The sequence below is a fragment of the Leptodactylus fuscus genome, chromosome 5 (genome assembly GCF_031893055.1).
Source record: "Leptodactylus fuscus isolate aLepFus1 chromosome 5, aLepFus1.hap2, whole genome shotgun sequence".
NCBI lineage: Eukaryota > Metazoa > Chordata > Amphibia > Anura > Leptodactylidae > Leptodactylus > Leptodactylus fuscus.
Window position 1 is genome coordinate 86,083,357 of NC_134269.1, and position 21,153 is coordinate 86,104,509.

Sequence of the window (21,153 nt, forward strand, 5' to 3'; positions counted from 1 at the left end):
GGCTCCTTTGGCCCAACCCGAATCTCCAACAGCTTCAGCGGGAGAGGATGTACAGTCACTTGCTGACTCTGTGGACTCAGACCGTGAGTCAGTTTGCAGTAATTCCAATGTTAATAATGGGAAAAATGGGAAAGAAAAGGAAAAAGAAAAGCAAAGGAAAGAGAAGGAAAAAAACAGAACTGACTCTGTGGCGAACAAACTTGGGAGCCTCAGTAAAACACTGGGTATTAAATTAAAGAAGAACATGGGAGGCCTCGGGGGTCTAGTTCACGGCAAAATTAGCCGAGCAAATTCAGGCAATGGGAAAAACGGCGATTCCACTGAAAAAGTAAAGAAGTCCAAATCTCGCAAAGGAAGCAAAGAGGAGTCAGGACAGTCCGCTAGCACCTCACCTTCAGAGAAGACAACTCCATCACCCACTGATAAAGCTAGCATATCACCCATTGATAAGCTGACTAACAGATCACTATTAGATAAGTCAGACCCCTGGAAATATAGCACAGATGTTAAACTCAGCCTTAATATTTTGAGAGCTGCCATGCAAGGGGAGCGTAAATTCATCTTTGCTGGACTCCTTCTAACCAGTCACCGGCATCAATTCCATGAGGAGATGATTGGTTTTTACTTAACCAGTGCCCAGGAACGGTTCAATGCTGAGCAGGAACAGAAAAGAAAGGAAGCTGAGAAGAAAGCTGTCCTTAACGGGTCATCCTGCAGAAAGCTGGATCAGGAAGGTTATGTCAAAGATAAGCTGGACACATCTCCTCAGGATAGAGCATCACCAATCTTGCCTCAAAGCCATACAACACAGCTAGTCCTAAAATTAAAGGACCGGTCCAGTCCTATCCCTGCTTCCTATCCCTCTCCCAGCAACGGTGCTAAGAAATGTGGTCCCGTGCCAGTGTCTGCCCATTACAGCCATACACCACCAGTCCAAAGGCAAAGTGTTATTCATCTACATGATGTCAACTCCAAGTCACCGAGCTTCCAAGATGATCCTTATAAGCCAGTTGTCGGCTCTTTGAAAACTTGTGCTACATATCCTCAACAGAATCGCTCATTGTCTTCACAGAGCTATAGTCCAGCTCGATTATCGGGCATACGCACAGTCAATACTGTTGAATCCCTTTCATATGAGAAGCCCACAGAGCATAAATCTCAGACATATACAAATGGGTTTAACTCTACGGATATTAGAGACTGCTTAGAATATGCTGATGAGGAGTCTCCGCAGACATGGTTGAACAATGACAAAAATAGTAGAGGCAGAAATACAGGCTGCCCCATATATTCCCTTCACCAGAGCAGGTGTAAGAAGGAGAACTGCTCTTTCTATGGACGCCCAGAGACTGATAATTTCTGTTCTTACTGCTATAAAGAGGAACTGAAGAGACGGGATCGGGAAAATAAAGTGCACAGGCACTGAACTGATGGGAAAGGTCCAGACCTCTTATCATTTTTTTACATGCAAAAATTCAGTACTAAAATCACTTTAATTGCAATGGAACAAAATAGCCAAATTGGAGAGCAAGGGAGTAATAATAGAGTCGCTTGCTGTTATACAGGTCAAGCTTTATTAGACTGCTCAGAATGAGAAGGAATAAAAAGCCTTTGTTAGATTTTTCTTTCTCTAGTCATTTTCATATGTTAAGCTGAAAGGTTGGTCATGTCACAGTCAGTGCTGTGTATGATGTGTGGTTATTAACTACTAAGGTGCCTGATTTCTTTTGCTATCACTCAGGTAAGTAGAAAGGATCATTATAGTGGACTAAGCACCTATGCACATTGAAGGCAGTCAGTTTGTGACATGTCGCAATATAGAACCCAACAAAAAGACATATCATTGATGCATGAGCCATATCAGGTGTGATACGTGTGTGATGTCACCAATTTCAACATGTTTGGTCAAATCCTATTGGTTGAAACCACAAACAAAACTATCTTCATGTGCGCAGATGATTAATCCACTCTTAATATTTCCTAATATCAGTTGTAGTTGAAATTAGCCAAAGCACCAATCTGTTCAATGCACTTTGGCTACCATACTTGTCTTGGGTCAAGCTCCAAATGATGACAAAGAATGGAGGAATGTCTATGGACGACTGCTTCATTTAAAGCCATGCTAAACCATGTATTTATATTTAATGTTACTTGGCCTTCAGAACCTGCTCTGACAAGTCAGTTTTGTCTTTGAAATAATGGTGGTAAAGGATCATTGTGATTTAGAGCTATGTAATTTATGTAAAGTCTCTGTATTGTCACATGGTTTCAACTGAATTTAAAGATGTATACTTTATTTTACAATTAATTTAACAATATTAGTCTTAACAGAGTACTCATTTAAGCTAAGGCCCCTCTCTTGCAGCATTCACATATCACAGAAACACCGCAGAGTTTACCTTTGCAGACTTTCTGCTTCAATCATACCTATATGGAAACCCTCAGCATTTCCATAGGTATAATTGACATGCTTCAATTTACAAAAATGCAACAGTTTTTGAACTTGCAGTGTGTCCGTCGCCGATATTGTTCTGCAATGTGTGGATGGGGTAAGTCAGAATGTCATATCCACTTTGCAGATACCATAAAACGCTGCAGCAAAATCGAGGCGTTTACGCTACCTGGGGATTTTCCTTGATTTTAATATTAATGACTTATCCTTAGGATAAACCATCAGTATTAGATTGGCAGGCCCTGACTTTTGGCCATTCAAGGGAAAGGAATAAAGCTGCAATACTACTACTGTATGTACAGTGTGCGGAGTATGGGGCGCTGTACACAAAGAGGAGAGTCAGCAGCTCAGCTCTTTTAGACAATTGTTTGATGGAAAGCTAAGAGTTCAGTCCCCACCAATCTGATATTAATGAATAGGTCATGGATATTACAATACTTTAAAAAAATAATTTTACTGAGATCAGTAAAATGTGAAGTGTTATAAGGTGATATAAAGTGAAAGCAAGGTTTGGAAAAATGTGAATGGCGACCTCTCAGGGAAAGGGATTTGAAAGCGATTTATGATTTACATTTATAAGGGAGACTTTCATGATCAGCCAAGCAATGGAAGGTAACACATATTGTTTATTTTGGGTCATCTGTAGATGCAGAAACCTCACTTCTTACTGTAGTTGCGTTATAATGAAAACCGCCCTCCATAGTATTTTACACAAGGATAGGATTGTGGTTCAGAAGTCCATATGGACCCAGCAGGGACTGCACAATGTACAAGCTCCTACTAGACCATACAAATATATGATATGATATAATGTGGCTTCATGAATGCATCAAATATATCATAAGATGGGATTTTTTTTTTTTTTTTTAATATTAACAGCTGGTATATCATTTTTCTTTTCTGCATATTTTATTAGATTTGGTATTAACATATTAATCCTGTGCTTTCAGAAAGATTATTAAATAGCGATAGGGTCTAGTATGACTGTCAGCACCAGTGTTTTGCACAAAGCACATGAAGGCTACAAGTGGTGACAGAACATCTGGCTTTTTCACAAATTAGTAAAGATTTCTTTCTACTTTAATATTTAGTTATGGCCACTGTAAGTAGTTGGTCATTTTGTTGGCAACTCAACAATATTATGTCTACAAGATCATATTGTCACTGTTTACCTACATGACCTGAATAGTTCGAAGGTTGTTAATGGAGTGTCGCATCTCCCTCTTCTAGGTATTACATGGCCAACACTCAGCTACTAAAGAACGCTGGCAGGACCATTGCTATTGAAAATCTAAGACAGTGCTTCTGCTACCCAATGATACCTACTACTTGCTGTCATCGCTTGCCAAAGCAGAGCTTTTGTGACAGTTTTGCTTTACAGGAAGAGAGGCGAAATAAACTCCTCTGATAATAAAAGGAATATTAAATGAGGTTTTTTTTAGACTAAAAGTACTGATGACTTGGGGCAGGTAAATATCAGATCAGTGGGGGTTGGACATCTGATGTCCCCACCAATCAGCTGTTCTCAGCAGAGAATTGAGCAGGAAGCAGACAGCTCTGTTCTCATTGTAGTGGCCACAACAGGTTACTGCAGCTTGCATTTATCTGAGTGGGTGCTAAGCTCCAGTGACTCACTTCATCACATAGAAAGGAACTGTTTGCTTTCTGCTCAATTCCCATAGGTCATCAGTACTTTTAGTCAGGAAATCCCCTTTAAGAAAAATTTCGCTAATCATTTTATAATTAATTTGTAGCTCTTCATCTGGCACAAGTTGGAGAAGGAAATAGATGTTGGTACATTACAATAATAATAATAATCCTTATTAATGTCTTAAGATCAGCATCTGTATAGCTGTCCTTCTACACTGGTTGGTGATGATAGAAAACTTCAATATAAGCTTAGTACAGCTTGTTTGAATACAGCTTTGTGTAGGTGGGCAACCATATCTTAAGTAATAACCATTAGGCATACGTTTTAGTTATGTGAAGAGATTGTGCAGAATTAACTAAAACTGCTAAAATTTGACCAAACCTATCCTATTGTCTAATCTGTATGGGGGCCTACCTGCTGTTGTGTGGAAAGAAGGATTGAGAATGTTGAATTTCAACATGTCCCATCATTTGTTCTCATGGGAGATGAGCTGCTATTAAAGGTTTCTGGAATTAGCTTTTTGCTTTCTCCCTATTAAAAGCATGTATGCTTGTCTGAGTGTGCATGTGTATAGGGATTCAGTGTGTTCGGCCAGTTGGTATGCAGCTTCCTTGAACTTTAGCCATGTTATTAGTTTACTTGTCTTCACTAACTTCTGCTTCTTGCTCTTGGTAATGCCATGTCCACCGTCGGTGGTTCTCAAATAACAAAGCCTCCCATATACAGTTCGAGTGTCTACTGCAAATCCCATATAGTAATTAACATCAGAGCCCACTTCACATCTTGTTCCCTTTTTTATGAGCACCATGGACATTGAGAAATCCATGCCACAATATTAAATGGGGTTTACCAAGATCAATAGAAAACGTGTGAGGTGCTATGTGTAAAATAAAGAATAAAGTGATACTCGCCTGTCCCCCATACTAATGTCAGACATTGCATCTCCTGTTCCACCCAGTGCCGGAACTGGTAGTGCAGAGGCTCAGGTGACCAATGAAGGTGATTCGTCACCAGTCCCTATCGGGTGACCACTGAGGCCAGTAACTGGGGGTCGGTGAGTATAACATTATTTGTTACCAAACCTCTGACCCCTCCTGGAAAAATCCTTAGAACAAAGAAACATAAGAGAATAAAAAAGTATATTAGGAAATAACATGGCCAAGCGAGCGCAACACAATTATCAGTTTTAGTAAGAATATTTCACCACTTTTACTTTCAAGAACAAAGATATGGTAATAGCTGTATTACAATATTCCAAACAAAAAAATCAGCCAGACATCACTGAATAAACATTTCTTATATTTTATTCTACATATCTATGCTTCAGTATGTATCAAGTAAAATCTATGACAGTAGAAGTAAAGTGACTTTAATGTTCATATCACAGTTCATTTTTCAATTTAGTTCATTGGTTATATATGACATTTTTAGATAATTCAGATTATCAGAGGGAATGAAAAATCTTCCTCATCTCCCAGCAAGTGGTATACCAATTATTCGGAGTAATAAAATACATACAAACATTATTACCAAAATGTACATAGAGTTTGGAGTTTTAGTTGTAGTCTGTATAAATATAGTATTTTCTTTATTGAATTTTTAACAAGGAACAGAAGTGGACGCATTGTATCCATACGACAATAATATGGCAACATGTGGATAAAGAATATGATAATATAATAAAACTACTATAATCCAGTGGAGATGAATCCAGTAGGCAAGCAATGGTAGTACCTAGAGATGAGCGAGTACTATTCGAAACGGTCATTTTGAATAGCACGCACCCATAGGAATCAATGGAAGCAGCCGGCCGCTTAACCCCCTGTGTGCGGGCTATGTCCATTCATTCCTATGATTGCGTGCTATTCGAAATGGCCATTGTGAATAGTACTCGCTCATCTGTGTTCCGAGGTGTAAGAGATAAGGAAGGAGGATACAAGACAGAGAAGCATCAATATACAGAATATGAAATCCTTGAATGAAGCAGAATCTCCTGAGTTTTAAGCAAATTCATAAAGAACCCTATGAAATCCAAATTTACTCAAATGTGGCCACTTTGTTATTCATGTTGGTATGAAGCAGCTCCAAATTGTGCTATCATTTTCGCTTGGCAAGCTCCTTGTGTCCAAATAAAGATATCAAGCTCTTAGGTTTGTTAAATAAAGAACTTACAGGAACCCCAATAGGGTAAGTCAGTGAGGTTTGTGGCACGTTGTATGTAGTACTGAGGAAATTATGGGTCTAACCTGAAACTAAAATTAGAAGTTAAGGCTAAGAAATACAGAAAATGTGGTTAGTGGATCAAATTTGAGGCTGACATCTCTACAGAACCTCGGCTATTGTGAGGAATAGGCTATGGAGCAGGGCAGGTGAGTGTATCAGTCATATTGGGCTTGACAACCTCGATGTGATCTTTTATTTCATGCTCTAGCTCTCCTCTTTGTACACTCTGTCTCCCCCCTACATATAATGTACATAGTGAGTATTATCAATCCCACACAAAACCATCAGATAATACATATTCATTTACGAATATTTAGAAATGTTAGTTTTGCAGCCATTCTGTGCACTCTGCATAGGAACATCTCTGTCTGCTTCTATCTTAGCAATAAATACCAGCACAATTTTTAACACCAACCCGTAACTGAAATACATCCAGCTAGTCATATGTATGTAGCCAAAGGTTTGTACACGTGTCTAGAGCTGAGCTATCTTACTTCGGGTAAATATCATTTCCCACATTCAATGGCATATCCAGTTACTAAAAAAAATAAAAAGCACCTCAAATGGCCTAAAATGGGAAAAGAAAATCTATTTTATGGCATATTGCAAAGGTATATCATATCATTAGTGGGGGTCTCTTTAAAGCTCTCTACTGTCAAGTGGGCGATCTCAGGCAGAAGCAACAACAAGGAGGATGTGAGTCAGAGCTTTCTGATACTGTGCAGTCATAGGTGGAGTATGTCAGTCACGCCCCTTTGTCTGTTCTGGCCCAAGTACTGCTCACGTCACCATAGAGGGCCTAATTAGTATATCACCAAAGCTAATGGCAGTAATTGCTCAGAATGGGGGGAGAAAAATTTGCGACTATCCTGGCATAAGTGGAGCAGTAACTGCTAAAGAATGGTGGGGAAGGTGAAGGCACTTACATGATGCATTGCAAAACATAGATCTCCTAGTACTAAATAAAGTATTCATCTGTATGCATTGAATTGTTATTAGCAGCAATAATTAATTATTTTTTGTTTACCCCTCTTTACGTAACAACTAACTATAATTCATAGTAAAGTAATGAAATAAAAGTTACTATAACATTTACACGTGTATAAGGAATTAACATCTGGTTTGTGCAGATAGTAATAGCAAACCACTACACCATATAAAACCGCACATGTTGTCCTTGTGTATGGGAATTATCATACAGTTTCTGCTATTGTATAGTTGTAGGTATACAATCTTTCAAGAAAATTGCCCTATCAGTTTTTTTTTTCCTGTAGATCCATGCAGCAATTCACATATAATGCCTGCTCCATGCAAAATACTAAAAAAGGTGTCAGACTTGCCATGGTCACTAATGCTAGATGCAAAATTTTCAACTGCTTATTCCAACCTCACAACACACATTTGTTGGTTTAGTTTATGCCACGTAATGCACCAAAATCATGGCACATTTATGGTGTATGATACATCGTATAGGTGACATGAAAATCTGCAGGCAGCATGTTAGAACAGAGATTTCAGTGGATGCATTGCAGATTATACTGAATCGATTCCCCAAAACCTATACATTTATATGCTCCCCCTGCTCTATCTATGGTGAGAAGTCAAGGAGAAGGTCCTATCAGTGACTGTGCATACAGAGAGAGCTGTCACTCACTGATAGCACCACTGGTTTGACTTCTCACCATCGAAAGAATACGTAATGCCAGGTTATACTGAATCTATTCCCATAAAAGTATGCTTCAAGCTTCTCCTGCTATATAACATGCCGCCTACAGATTGAGCAGCGACTGCCCTAGGGCAAGTTCCCTTTGAGCCTTTCCCACTAAGGCATATAAAGAATATATGCATATAAACATACAGCATTTGTTTGTGGTGTAAAATTCCATTATAAATTTGGGGAATTTTCCTTAGCAAACGTGCCCCACTGTCTGCATTGATCAGTAGCAGTTCCCAGTAGTCTAGAATATACCAGGAATATTTGAGATTAGGAACTTTTAGGTCTTTTAGCAATTTCTACTTGTACTAGATCTATACAACTTAAAACTATTATGTTCATGCAGTAAGGCCCTCAGCAAGTAAGGAAATAACTCATTTTACCACAGTTTATATACCCTGCACCCGGTCGTGTAAAGGCCTGTAGTAATTTTATCAATAGAAAGTAGAATGGAGAGATGCCCCCTGTTGGCCCATGAATGTGATCCTCCACCAGCCCTGTCACCAAGCCCCAGTCTAGTGATGTGGTCTAGGAATAACCATCAGATGTGAAACCCCAATGAACTTTATAGAGGGTTAACAATGTGATAACATTTTCGTAAATGTTTCGGTTCTGTGTTGCTTGTGATTTAATTTGCCAATTGCACAAAACTGTAAAAGTCTGTGAATAATATTGGTGTATACCAACATGTCTATGTATATTAGGAGTCACTATGCAAATGTTTACCCTCATATACTGCCAGCTGTATGGGTTACAGTTCTGTATGAAGGGATTACTGTTACCTTTGTTTTTAATACTATATTAGGAGAATTGAATGTTTCAGGGGATTCCATCATTTAGAGCGATTCATACTGAGGGAATGCACACTTAACATATAGGGGTAGAGGTGAAGTTACTGGATATAGATGCCAGTAAACGTCTTCACAAACTGGTGGATCATCATATAACACTGATCGAAGATTAATTCATTGGGCATAAAATATGTCTACTAGAAAGCCATTGCCATTGTGTAGTGGTCTCACACTTCTACTAGCTCCTTGGCTGTTTCTTTCTTTCAATTAATTTGGTGATTTGGTCTAAAGTTTGGATTAACCCATTCAAGGGAACGGTCATGTTGCACATGCTGTCAGATCTGTGGGTAGTATCTTATAAAATAGAAGCTGAACAGATTGATATACTTTTATGTGAAAGAATTCATTATAGCTTGTAACTGTTTTATTAAAATCTCTGCCCATTGTGGGCTTATAAACACAGCAGGTAGAGACACTGAATGATTCACAGGCTTCCCTGTGTAAGTGTGGAGAGAGGTAGGTGGCCATCATTAATGGTAGCCATCCAAGGAAGGAAGCAGCACTCAGAAGAAAGTTCATTGCAATGAAGTGAACACTTTGGCAGCTATAGCTGTATCCAGGTACATAGTGTGACAGCACCCGTACACAGTGATAACAAGTCAAGTTTATTACATCACGTTAATGTTCTAATAGAGAAGAAATAGGAAGGGCCCCCAAAAGAAACGGGAATTGTCGTCTAGTGAGCAGGGCGTTAAAGTACTACGGGGTGTATGTTTACTCTTTTGAGGTAGTATGCTTGTCCACGTTGTTGGCGAAGGTTGCATTTGACTCAAGTGATCTTTTTTTTTTTTTTTTTTTTTATTTACTTTTTTTTTTTTTTTAAGGAAATCGTTCTGTCCTTCTCCTATTTTGTAATGGCTCATTCATACAAACTGGGTCCACACAGTGCGGTATGGAAATGGCAGGACACCCTTGTCTCACTTTCTGTCTTCACTGGACGGTATTGAAGAACTGACTAATGTATTGAGATTACTTTACTTTGAAGGATATCACTGTTTCCAAATGTACACATAAATAGATTATTTTTTATGAACAAATTCCAGTTTCTTTTGGGTGGCCCCTTGTAAATAAATATCACATTGTGATCAAAACACAAATGAACAATGCATGTGAATTATAGAAATGATAAAAACCTGTGGATGGATGGATGGATGGATAGATAGATAGATAGATAGATAGATAGATAGATAGATAGATAGAGATATAACCAATCCTTCAATGACATATATAAAACTCCTGCAATATCATTCTGCTCAGCTCTACCAGATCTATAAAATGTTGCCCGCAGATCAGACACCATGTTTCACACAACAGGTTCACCAAACCGAGGTCCACCTTAAAGCCATTCTCATACAGCCATAATATACCTGGAAAGGTTTGACTGTTTTTATATGGAGAGATCCAGTTAAATATTTTGTGAATCCTAAATCCTGGTACATTGGGGGTAAGCGAACATGGTGGCTATTAGCTATTTCCATCCCCTTTTACGTATGTATTCTGACCATTGAAAGGACTGACTATGATTGTAGGTAACTTTTCAGCTTTGGCTTTTTCATGAAACTAACCCGTGTGTAGCTGGATAATTTTTTAACATGTTCATAGAATTTATGAAGGCCAAAGGTGCCATTCTAAACAAACTATGGCCTTTTTGGATTTTCAGTTTGTAAAGGAATTCTCTCATATGCTTTTTTATCATATTGGTTGATGATAGACAACAAAGTGTAATTTTTTTTGCAATTTACACAGTTTTCTAGTTTATTTGCACATCCCGTCATTAACAATATAGTGAACAAATAAATAGTATATTGTTGAGAAAATAAAAGAAAGTTGTTTGTATGTGTTCTGTTTGTAGATTAAAGGCTGTATTATGTTGAAATTTTACAAGCCAAGTTTAAATTGTAATATAGAACTTATTTTTATATTATTTTCAAAATATGCTATAGAGCAATATTTTGCGCCTTTATTATATACAGGGTTTGTCATTTTAGTAGATTACCTGCAGAGCCATTGGTAGACCATGACATGAAGATGCTTTGTAAACAGTCTAGTAAGTTATGAATGCTATTTATTGTTATGCACACAAAATGTTTATTGAAAGTTGAAATATATGAATGGTTTCTATTAAAATTGTCTTATGCTTTTTTTCTGCTTCTTAAACTTTCATCTAAACTATACCAAAACTAAACTGATCAGTTATAACCTCAAGGTTCTCCAGAGAGGATTTCTCAGGTTCCTTGACATGTCTGTTTTAAGCTAAGGCGGCATAAAAGCGCTGCAGAAAAAACTACGGCAGCGATACTATTTTTTGATATTATGGTACTTTGCACAACCCGCAATTCTAAGTTGGGACGCTGTGCAAAATGTAATGCAAACAATGCAATGATTTGGAAATCTCCAATAACCATATTTTATTCATAATAGAACAGTTTGCCATTTTTCCATTTCATTTGAAAAAAATGAACTCATTTGGAAATTGATGGCAGCCACATAATTCGAAAAAGGCTGGAAATGTAAGTAGTATTAATAAGAAACCGCTAGGGGTCAATTTTCAAGTCAGTCATATATTAGAGAAATATTAGCGAGTCAGAGTCTCTCAGAAGCAATGACTGTCAGAAGTTCACCAATCTATAAAACTTTCTCTAAAACCTGTAGAACAATTTCATAAAAATATACAGAGGTATAAACATCATACCTTTGATATGTATGTCACTTTCCTAGATATTCATAGAAAAGCAACAAAAAGTCTTATGCAAATTAAGCAGCTGCTGTACTGGGGGAGGGGCTTCAAACTTTCAGGTGCACTGCTCTTGCTAGTCAGACCCCTATAATCTCCTGCCCGTATCATCCACCTCCCATGCACTGACAGTTGATGCAAATCATGGGTTCAGGAATAACTCCAGAAATCATTCCGTGAACACAGTTTGCCATGCAGTGCACAAAAGCAAGTTAAAGCTGTATCATGTAAAGGTAAAGTTATACATAAACACGATCTGGAAATGCCGCTATATTCTCTGGGCCAGAGATTATTTAAAATGAACTCAGGTAAATAGAAAACTGTTCTGTGATCAGAAGAATCAGAATGTGAAATATTTTATGGAAACCACAGACACCGTGTCCTGTGGACTCAAGCTGGATGGTCCCTTTCTTCTTATCTGTGAACATTTGAAAATCCTACATCTCTGATGGTATGGGGTTGTATTAGTGCCTATAGCATGGGCAGCTTAGAGATGAAAAGTATATGGAGGTTTTAGAAAAACATGGCTTTGCAGAAGAAGAATCCGGGCGCTGAGCTGACCTGTCTGCAGTCCAGACGCTTCAGCAATAGAAAATATTTTGTGCATTATGAAACAAAGAAGACCCAGGACTGTTGAGCAGCTAGAATCCTACATGCAGCATCATTCTTTTCCCTAAATTCCAGCAATTGGCCTCCTCACGCTTACAGACTGACATAAAAAGACGACGGGATGCGACAAAGTGCTGGACATGACTTTGCCCCAATGTTTTAGACTTGGGGTATGTTCACACAATAAGTATGCCATCTGCGTTTGAATTCAGTTTGAGACTAAAAACGGACTGATGCACATACTGATTGTATACTGACACCTTTTTATGCTGATAGAAACCGCTGTCCATCCCCTAGAGGACAGATAAGGGGATTAAAAGTAGCAATTGTAAACAGAGTAGAGATAAGGACATATAATAAATGTCCCTGTGTCCTCCTTATCTCTACTCTGTTTACAATTTTCTACTTTTAATCCCCCTATCTGTAGGGATCAGCATTAAAAGGTGTCAGTTTACAATCAGTATGTGCATCAGGGCTCGTTCACATCTGCGCCCAGGTGTCCGTTCTGCAGGTTTCCGTTTCCTGCATAAAACAGAGCAGGATACGGAAACCTGCAGGATTCTTTCTCACCCATTTGTTTGAATGGGTGAGAAAGCTGTCCGGCCGTGAGCGGCGGTGAGCGTTTTATGCTCTCCGCCGCGAAATCGGGTTTTTTAATACAAGCACAGAGTCGGACCTGCAGTACTCTCTGTCCGGATTTAAAAAACCGGTTTCGCGGTGGAGAGCATAAAACGCTCACGGCCGGACCCGGTCTGTGGTTTCCGTCTTCTTGCATGCAGAAGAAGGAAACCACAGAACGGAGACCAGAGTGCAGGTGTGAACCTAGCGTCAGTCCGTTTTAAAGTCTCAAACTGAATTCAAACGGACTGATGGCATACTGATGTGTGAACATACCCTTGCTGCTATCAAATTCTAAATGAGTTAATTTTCAATCAAATGATTACCAACTTCTGATATGTATTCGATTGAGAATAAAGTGTGTTTCAATGAGATTTCCATATTATTGCATTCTTGTTTTCTTTACATTTTACAGTTTTCCAACTTTTTGGCACCTTTACATGGATCGATTATTGGGAATTGTTCTATAATCGGCCCATGTAAATGCAGCAGCTATCTCGCTGAGATCAAAAGGAAGGAGAAAGGTATAATCAAACAATGATTCTTTCCCACTCTCATATCTACTGCGGGGGAGAGACAGAAGGTCCCATATACTTAAGATGTTAACTAGTCCCACCAGAATCAGCATGGCCAGCTTATGTTTCCAAATAACAGCAGCCATAGGAAAGTTGTAAACCATGAGTGTCCTGAACACTGACAGAGAAATCCTCATGAGAGTTCCTACACTGTCTCAATGTAGGCAAAAAATATGCAAATCTATTCTCCAGGATGTAATTAGAAGAACATTGCCTCTGTATACTGCCCTCTAGTGGCAGCTCCCTTAACATCATACATGACTCAGTTAATAAGCCTTACTGATATGATGCGGGATTTATTGCCAAACCAATATTTCTGTTCCAAAATGAACAGATTCCCAGCTATAGACAGCGCTGTTTCGGCCTTTTGGGCCTCCTCAGCATAGCGTAGGGATACTGGTTTGGCAGAGTGAGAGACTATAGACCAGGGTCAGGGGATAATTGTACACATTAGGGAGAGTGTGTGCCTACATAGGCGTACGGAGACTTACAAGTCATTCCTGCTCCGCATTGTAGGCAGACTTCTTTCTGTAGTATATGGGAGACGGAGAATGTTGATCTCCTCCGTGGCAAAGTAAATATGAGTTAAAGGGGAATTCCCACCTCACATACTCATCAGTCTTTACTGTTGTAAAATCTTGTTTCTTCCTGGTTTCTTGCATTATTTGGTGGGCGGGGTTTCACATGCAACCTGCCGTTTAGCTCCGACCCCAAATTAGCATGTAGCCCCGCCCACCCATATTGGACTATGAAGTACAGGCAGCAGCAACTCCATTCTGTGTTACATACAGAGACTGCCTGTCTCTGCCATAATGAACACAACTGAATTAGCTAGCCTGATAACTGGGAGAACAGAAGGCGAGTTCAGAAATGAAAGCAGCTCCTCTCCTCTATCTGAAATCAGGGAGCTAGGTCACGTGGTGTAGACACAGGAATAGCTAGAAACACAGGCTCGCTCCCTGCACTTAGCCCCTCCCCCCTCAGAGCAGCAGATACATCACTTGACTCATGAGCAGCTAAGTCAGGGCTGTGGCCACAAAGAATTGAATAAAGTAAGATAGTGGACAAACAAAGCAGTTTTGCTGAAGCAATGTATTTAGGAAAAGTCTTACATCCACATTAACCAGCAGTATAGATAGGATCCTTGTGATGGGACAACCACTTTAAGCATAAATTTTCATTCTTATTAATAAATGGCTTTTTATTTTATCTTTCCTGAATCTCCTCAATTAAAACATATTAGAAGACTCGCCGCTCCACAGTCATATGGATTGAAAATGAAATGTCACTGCCCAGTAAATCTTTTGGGTGGATGTTTCCACCTAATAATTTGGATCCCATCTTATGCTTTGACGGTAAATGTCAGATTGTGCATAGCTGCTTTCTTCCTATTACCAATGCTACTTATGATCATCGTCTACCTGGTGGCATTATCTTTGTGTAGCTTCATGAAATCATTTTATTCTGACTTATTTTTACAGCTGTGCCCCGGATCGGTGTCTGCTGCAGAACATGAAGGACGTCATATTTTCTACGTATTTATTTTTCAGATGTATTTTCCCATTGAAGTTGGTTACCAGTAGACATCACTTTAGTTACCTCCCATATAGGATCTATGTCATTGGTTACAACTTGGCAGGCCAATAACATAGGTTTTTGTCACGACTCATTTTGATTAATTTCCACAGATAATTTTCCAGATATAAAAAATGACAAATAATAATCTAGTTTACTGGATACACTGCAGCCACTCAGTTATTAGCATGATGTCATCTTGTAAACTTTTTTGCAATTATACAATATTGACTAACTTTGCTTGTGTAAAACCTAAGTGTACCTAAGTCTTCCAATTGACTTTGTCAGGATAAGCTGCGCTATCTGAGTACATGAGAAGGAGCAATATTTGTGTCCATTTTTACATGCTTTTTCAGCACTATGATGCCTCTCATAGGCAGCACATTAAAAAAATAAATAGGATCCTGCTCCATGTGTCTATTGCTCAGACAGGGTCATATAAGAGATGAATAGAGAAGTATTAAGCAGTATTGATGGAAATAAAGCACTTGGTGAGATACAAAACTTACTATTAGCTCTGTGAAATTCTGATTTTCTCTCACGCAGCAGCTCCTACCTTCTCCCTCTCCCCTCTTTTATAGATGTCTATGGACTCACATCATTTGATACTTCAGTGGGCTACATTCTGTTTTGGGAAGCCAAAAAGGAATTCAGCAGATACATCAGATTGAATGAGAAGGAGAGTATGCAAAGAGCTTGGGTAAGGAAAGAAGCGTTTATATTCACATGTAGTATTGAATTTATATATAGGTTGTGGAAAAGTTATTGACGATGGAAATAAATAATTGAAAAAATAGCAAAGTAGTCTGCAGTAAGTATGCATTTTCCTTTTAATGTTCATCGTGGTGCTATTACGTCATAGCAAGCATATCATTAACAATCAATTTCACAATAGTACAGTGCTGTAATGCCGTGAGTACAGGAACTGTGCTTGCAGCATCACTTACGGCACTCGGTCATGTTAAACAGTGAAGAGTTAGTACCAGATACTAGGATGGATTAACCCCCTGAATGCCATGATCAATAGGAATCAGGGGATCCAGGGGCAGGATTGTCTCCCAACCCCAAATCCATACCATTAATCCCCCCCCCCCCTCCCCTCCTGTCACCCCTTGGACTCCCTGCGATAAGATTACGGGTTCTGAGGGGTCGCCGTGGCAGCCATGTGGCCGGGCCTCAGCCTCTTCGCTGCCAAGTATAGTTCCAATAGGAACTATTATCTATTGCAGTGCAATACTATCTGTTGCAGTACATTGCACTGGGGATTTGAGACATTGGAAATGTACAACTTGAAAAAATACACACATAGTAAAACGCAAAAATAAATATTTTTAAAAATCTACCTTTATATTCAATATATATATATTAAACAAATGTTTGTAATCTTCACATGCATATATGGTAAGTCCCCACTATCCAAAAATAGCGTTAATTAATCCCATACGGTGAACAAGAAACATTTTATTTGTAAAAGCGGTAAAACATAATAAAAACCAATATAAATATGGTATTGCCATAATCATATTAACTCTCCAGACAAAGCTGCCATGTCATTAGTAATGAAAAGTGAACGACATAAAAACAAAATGCAAAAAAATATGATGGAATTGTGTGTTATTTCACATGGACCCCCAAAAAACGTAAATAAAAGCTAATGAAAACATATGTAACCCAAAATGGTGGTAAATGTACAACTGTGTGAAAAAGGTGTAAAAGTAATGTTGGTGCAGAAAGGTTTTTGTTTTATATTAAAATTTGACCATGAAAACCAAGTAGGAAGCCAGTCGAAAGAAGAGGAGGAGAAATAAGAACGTTTCCAGAAAGAACAGGCTTAAGTGTTCAAGGTATATTTTACAGAAGTGTGACATACATCTGGAGGCCTAAGAACACATTTCAGTGTGAAACCTTGAATGAGAATTTAATGCAGGGGTTTTCCTTCCATAAAATTTTAGAACCTGTATATTGGATAGGTTATAAAACATTGGTGGGGAACTGGGGATCGAATGGTGAGATCCTTGGTGGTTTCATGAACAGCTTGGTTTATAGTAAGCCCTGTATCTTTAAAATAAATACAATTTAAGAAACAACCAAACGAAATCACTTAGGAGCAAATGTATTCATACTGTGTATATTTATTAATATTGTAATAAAATGCACTACATGTATAACTGCTGTGCCCATAACTGATAAGAGTAGCAAAGCTTGTGGCAACCAATAGCAAAATGTGCAACTTTTTTTTTTTTTTTTTTAGACGCAATTTATGGACAAATTCTGATGCATAGGGGAGAATTAATACGTGCACCTATGCCAGGGTTTGGGCACAGATCTGTGATAATGTGAAACATCTTCTTTTCCTGCACTAAAGATGCGCAACTTCCCACTTTCTGCACCTTGATCACCACTTTCCACAGGTGGGAGGAGAGACGAGCAGAGAAAAGGCAGACTTGGACAGAGACACCTCGGCCCAACAAATATTTATTATATTTCTATATTTGAGTTATACAGGAAATCTGTGCCAGTTCCATGTCTGCCATAGGTGTGCCTTGTGCCCGTCAGGGCCTTTATTATGACTGGCATACGAAACCACCAGTCTTAATAAATTTTACCCGTTAGTAAGTCCATATTTAATTTAATTAGTCACCATCGATGTGTTACTTATTGGTTTATCAGTGTGAATATTGTACAGATTTAGAAACGTGGGCCCCACGTAGCAAGTCGCAGCCAAAAAGGGTTAATACAAGGTATGATAGCGAAAGGTGGTGAAATGTAATATTTTCTTGCTGTGGTGTACAGTAGTTAAATTGAAGGGCCCCAGGCTGCCGTCTTTTACGGCACACACTAGCCAGTTATGTTACTTTTTAAGATAAACTTTCTGAGTTTGAGTTCAGTTAAGGTTCTGTTTTGCTACCTAATGTAATTGCATTGGACAGAAGCCAAATCTGATATAGTAAAAGCGTGCACACATACATTTTCCACACAGCCCGCCACGTTCCCATTTATAATTAAATATATCCAGCTAACAGCTGTATGAAGAAGCACTGTTACTCACATTAGTGCTGAATTACTATAACTGCTGCAAATTGGGATTTCAGGTTGCCAAATTCAGCCTTTACTATGCTGGACTATATCATAGCTAGCCAATGCAGTGGTTGTATAGTGCTGTACATTATCTCTGCATTCAGCTATTTTGGCTGACTACATGTTTAATGGGTTGGTTCTGTAGAGTTTAAGTTATTTTTCAGAAGGTAAGAATAAAATACTGTATACAAATAAAAGTGCTGGCCTTCCACCACAGATCATTGTCCATATACTACTTCATCAGATGCTGTATAGCAAAGTTATGTGCAGAATGATATTTAACATCTGAAAAGTATATCAGAAAAGAGTATATAGGGACAAAAAGAGCATGCCTGGAAAAGACATCATATGTATAGAAATCTGCCCCACTGAGTTTGCAGTGCACATTAAAGAGGACCTTTCACCACCTCCATCAACCCCATATCTTATCATCTGTTAATAGTCACTGCTCCACTGATTTCAGGACAGTTGGACTTTTTCCCTAGCTCCCACCGTTCTTGAGCAAACCATGCTGTTAGTTTTGGTACTTGACTATAGTTAGGCTCTGTAATGTCAGGTGGGCATTATCTGGTAGGAGTAGGCAAGGGGGCGGGAATCAGACCTCCAATCAGAGGCAGCCAGTGTCAGAGCTCAGAGTCATACCGCTTGCCTGCTACTGCCAGACACCACCCACCTGACAGTACAGAGCCTAAATAGTATATCAGGCACCACACCACTGACAGCACTTCTTCCTTGGGAACAGTGGGGGGGGGTTAGAGAAAAAAAAATCCAACTGTGCTGGACTCAGTGGATGGAACCTATTAAATGATGCACAGAGTTGGACTTGATGGAGGTTGTGAAAGGTTCTCTTTAAGAAGCAGATCTGCTATACTAATCCTAAAACACAATAAAGCTTCATTAACAGCTATGTAATGGGCCCCCTCACTGCCCCCATGTGTAGTAAAATGGCCATATCCGTGCCCTCACTTATAATGGCCTTCAGGCTCAATAGAATGACCATAGCTGTAATAATCTGAACATGGTTTGGGCTGGATAGGTTCAAGTAAAAGAGTCGTCCAATTAGGTTTTATTCACACATCAGTGTTTTGTATCATGAGTGGAGTTTGCACAGAAATAAGGTGTAATGGAAAGATTTGGATCTGTTTTTTAGGCCTACGTCTGTTTTTTGTTAATCACTGAAGCAAAACACTGACACCTGGCACTGTCTAGTCCTCAGACTTCTTCTGTGTGTCTATGCTGCCGCAATCATTGGTCCCATTGTATAGCTTAAGCGAAGTCCCATTCAAATGCATGGGGCTGAGCTGCAATACCAAGCACAGCCACGATGCAATGTATGGGGCAGTGTTTCATATTTTGTGAATGCTGTGGTCCCTTCAACTGATTTGTAGGGGTCTTGGGTGTTGGACTCCCACCAATCAGATATTGTGATCTATCCTAAGGGCCCCTTCACATGGCGTAAGCCCGCCGCTCATTTATACATGTATACACATGTCCGAGTGCGGCACTTCAAAACAGAGCCCATTGATTTCAATGGGAAGCGCGCTCTTGCTAGCAAAGCTCCAGCTGATCATATATTTCCCCAGCAGTGTTTATTAGCAATTGCCATTGTTATAGGCCAAGATACTATTTTTTTATTATTTTTTTTGGTACTATTCCGTTATCGGGCCAGCAGCAGCGCATTTCAGCACCAGCTTTCGGGACAGCAGTTCAGTTCAGCAGCGGGAATTACAATGACATCCGAGGACTGCTGGCCCGATGCTTGTGCCCAGTAGCCAGTACATCAATGACCCCCCCTCCATCTCCTCCTCCTTCCAGTGCTGCCCCCCAGCTCTCCTTACATCTACCCCGTACCCTCTCCCCGCCACATGACTAAGCCGATGCTGGCCCGATGATAGAGGCCGTGCTTGTGTGTAGTAGGCAGTACATCGATCGATGCCCTCATCCTCCTCTTCCTTCCAGTGCTGCCCCCCAGCTCTTCTTACATCTGCCCCGTACCCTCTCCCTGTAATAGGCCTCACCGTAAATCTTGAGCAATGAATGCTACTAGATAGCCGCCGGACGCTGCAGAAAGTTTGTCCCTCCGGCTCGCTGTAGCTCACCGTTCCTATAGTCGGCGTGTTTCTTGTCAGGGCCTGGATTGAGCCCCGGTGTCTTTCCTTTCGGTCTCGGTACTAGCGCTGAGGTGAGGCCTAGTCGTGTGGCGGGGAGAGGGTACGGGGAAGATGTAAGGAGAGCTGGGGGGCAGCACTGGCAGGAGGAGAAGGATGGGGGAGGGGGGTCATCGATGTACTGGTTACTGGGCACAAGCATCGGGCCAGCAGTCCTCGGATGTCATTGTAATTCCCGCTGCTGAACTGCTGTCCCGAAAGCTGCTGCTGAACTGCGCTGCTGCTGGCCCGATAACGGAATAGTACCTTTTTTTTTATAAATCCTATTGACAAGGTTCTGTTCAGTATCCGTCGGTAGATGATTTGTGGGAATTTGTATTCATAATTAATTCCCATGGCATTTACAGAAAAAAAAATCTCATAATTTCCAGAATAAAAATGGTTAATCAGGAGGAACCAGTTCTAAGAAAATGCCCCCATCCCCCATTTGTGCTGAGTCACATTAGCTCAGGAAACAAACAAGCTGGTTCTTGATTACTGTAATTGCAGCTTGTGCACATGAAGCTGGGAGCAATTGTCTGCAATCTGAGCTTTACGCCGGCTCCTCGGGGACTCCTGTGTGACCATCCTGTGTCAAATTCTTCACAGAAATTCATGTGGCAAATATGTACAGAATAATATAGTTTGGGACAATGGTCCACCTATGTGCAGCTGTTTGTACGTAGAGTAATATAACACGGCTGCTACAAGGGATTGCTTAAGGATACTTCATCCTATCCACAGTCTCCTAACGATCAGGAGAATGGCGGACAAAAGTCCCACTAAAGCCTCCTTGTGAATGAAGCACCACTGTGCTTGTGTGGCCATGCTCCATACACTGCTGGGACTGTAATCTCCGTCAGCACCTGCAGCCCCATTGAAGAGAATGGAGCGCTGGTCATGCAAGTGCACTGGCACTTCGTTCA

At 39.9% G+C, this 21,153-nt stretch overlaps 1 protein-coding gene across 3 annotated transcripts in view; it reads left to right on the plus strand.

Moving 5' to 3' along the window:
• The window catches only part of OTUD7A (OTU deubiquitinase 7A), a 187,757-nt gene extending 185,500 nt beyond the window's left edge, over positions 1-2,257 (plus strand). For all 3 annotated transcript variants that reach the window (XM_075273582.1, XM_075273583.1, XM_075273584.1), the window contains one exon: positions 2-2,257. In XM_075273582.1, the coding sequence (XP_075129683.1) occupies positions 2-1,426 (1,425 nt within the window). In that variant the 3' untranslated portion in view covers positions 1,427-2,257. The remainder of the gene's footprint in view (position 1) is intronic.
• Positions 2,258-21,153: the final 18,896 nt, after the last annotated feature.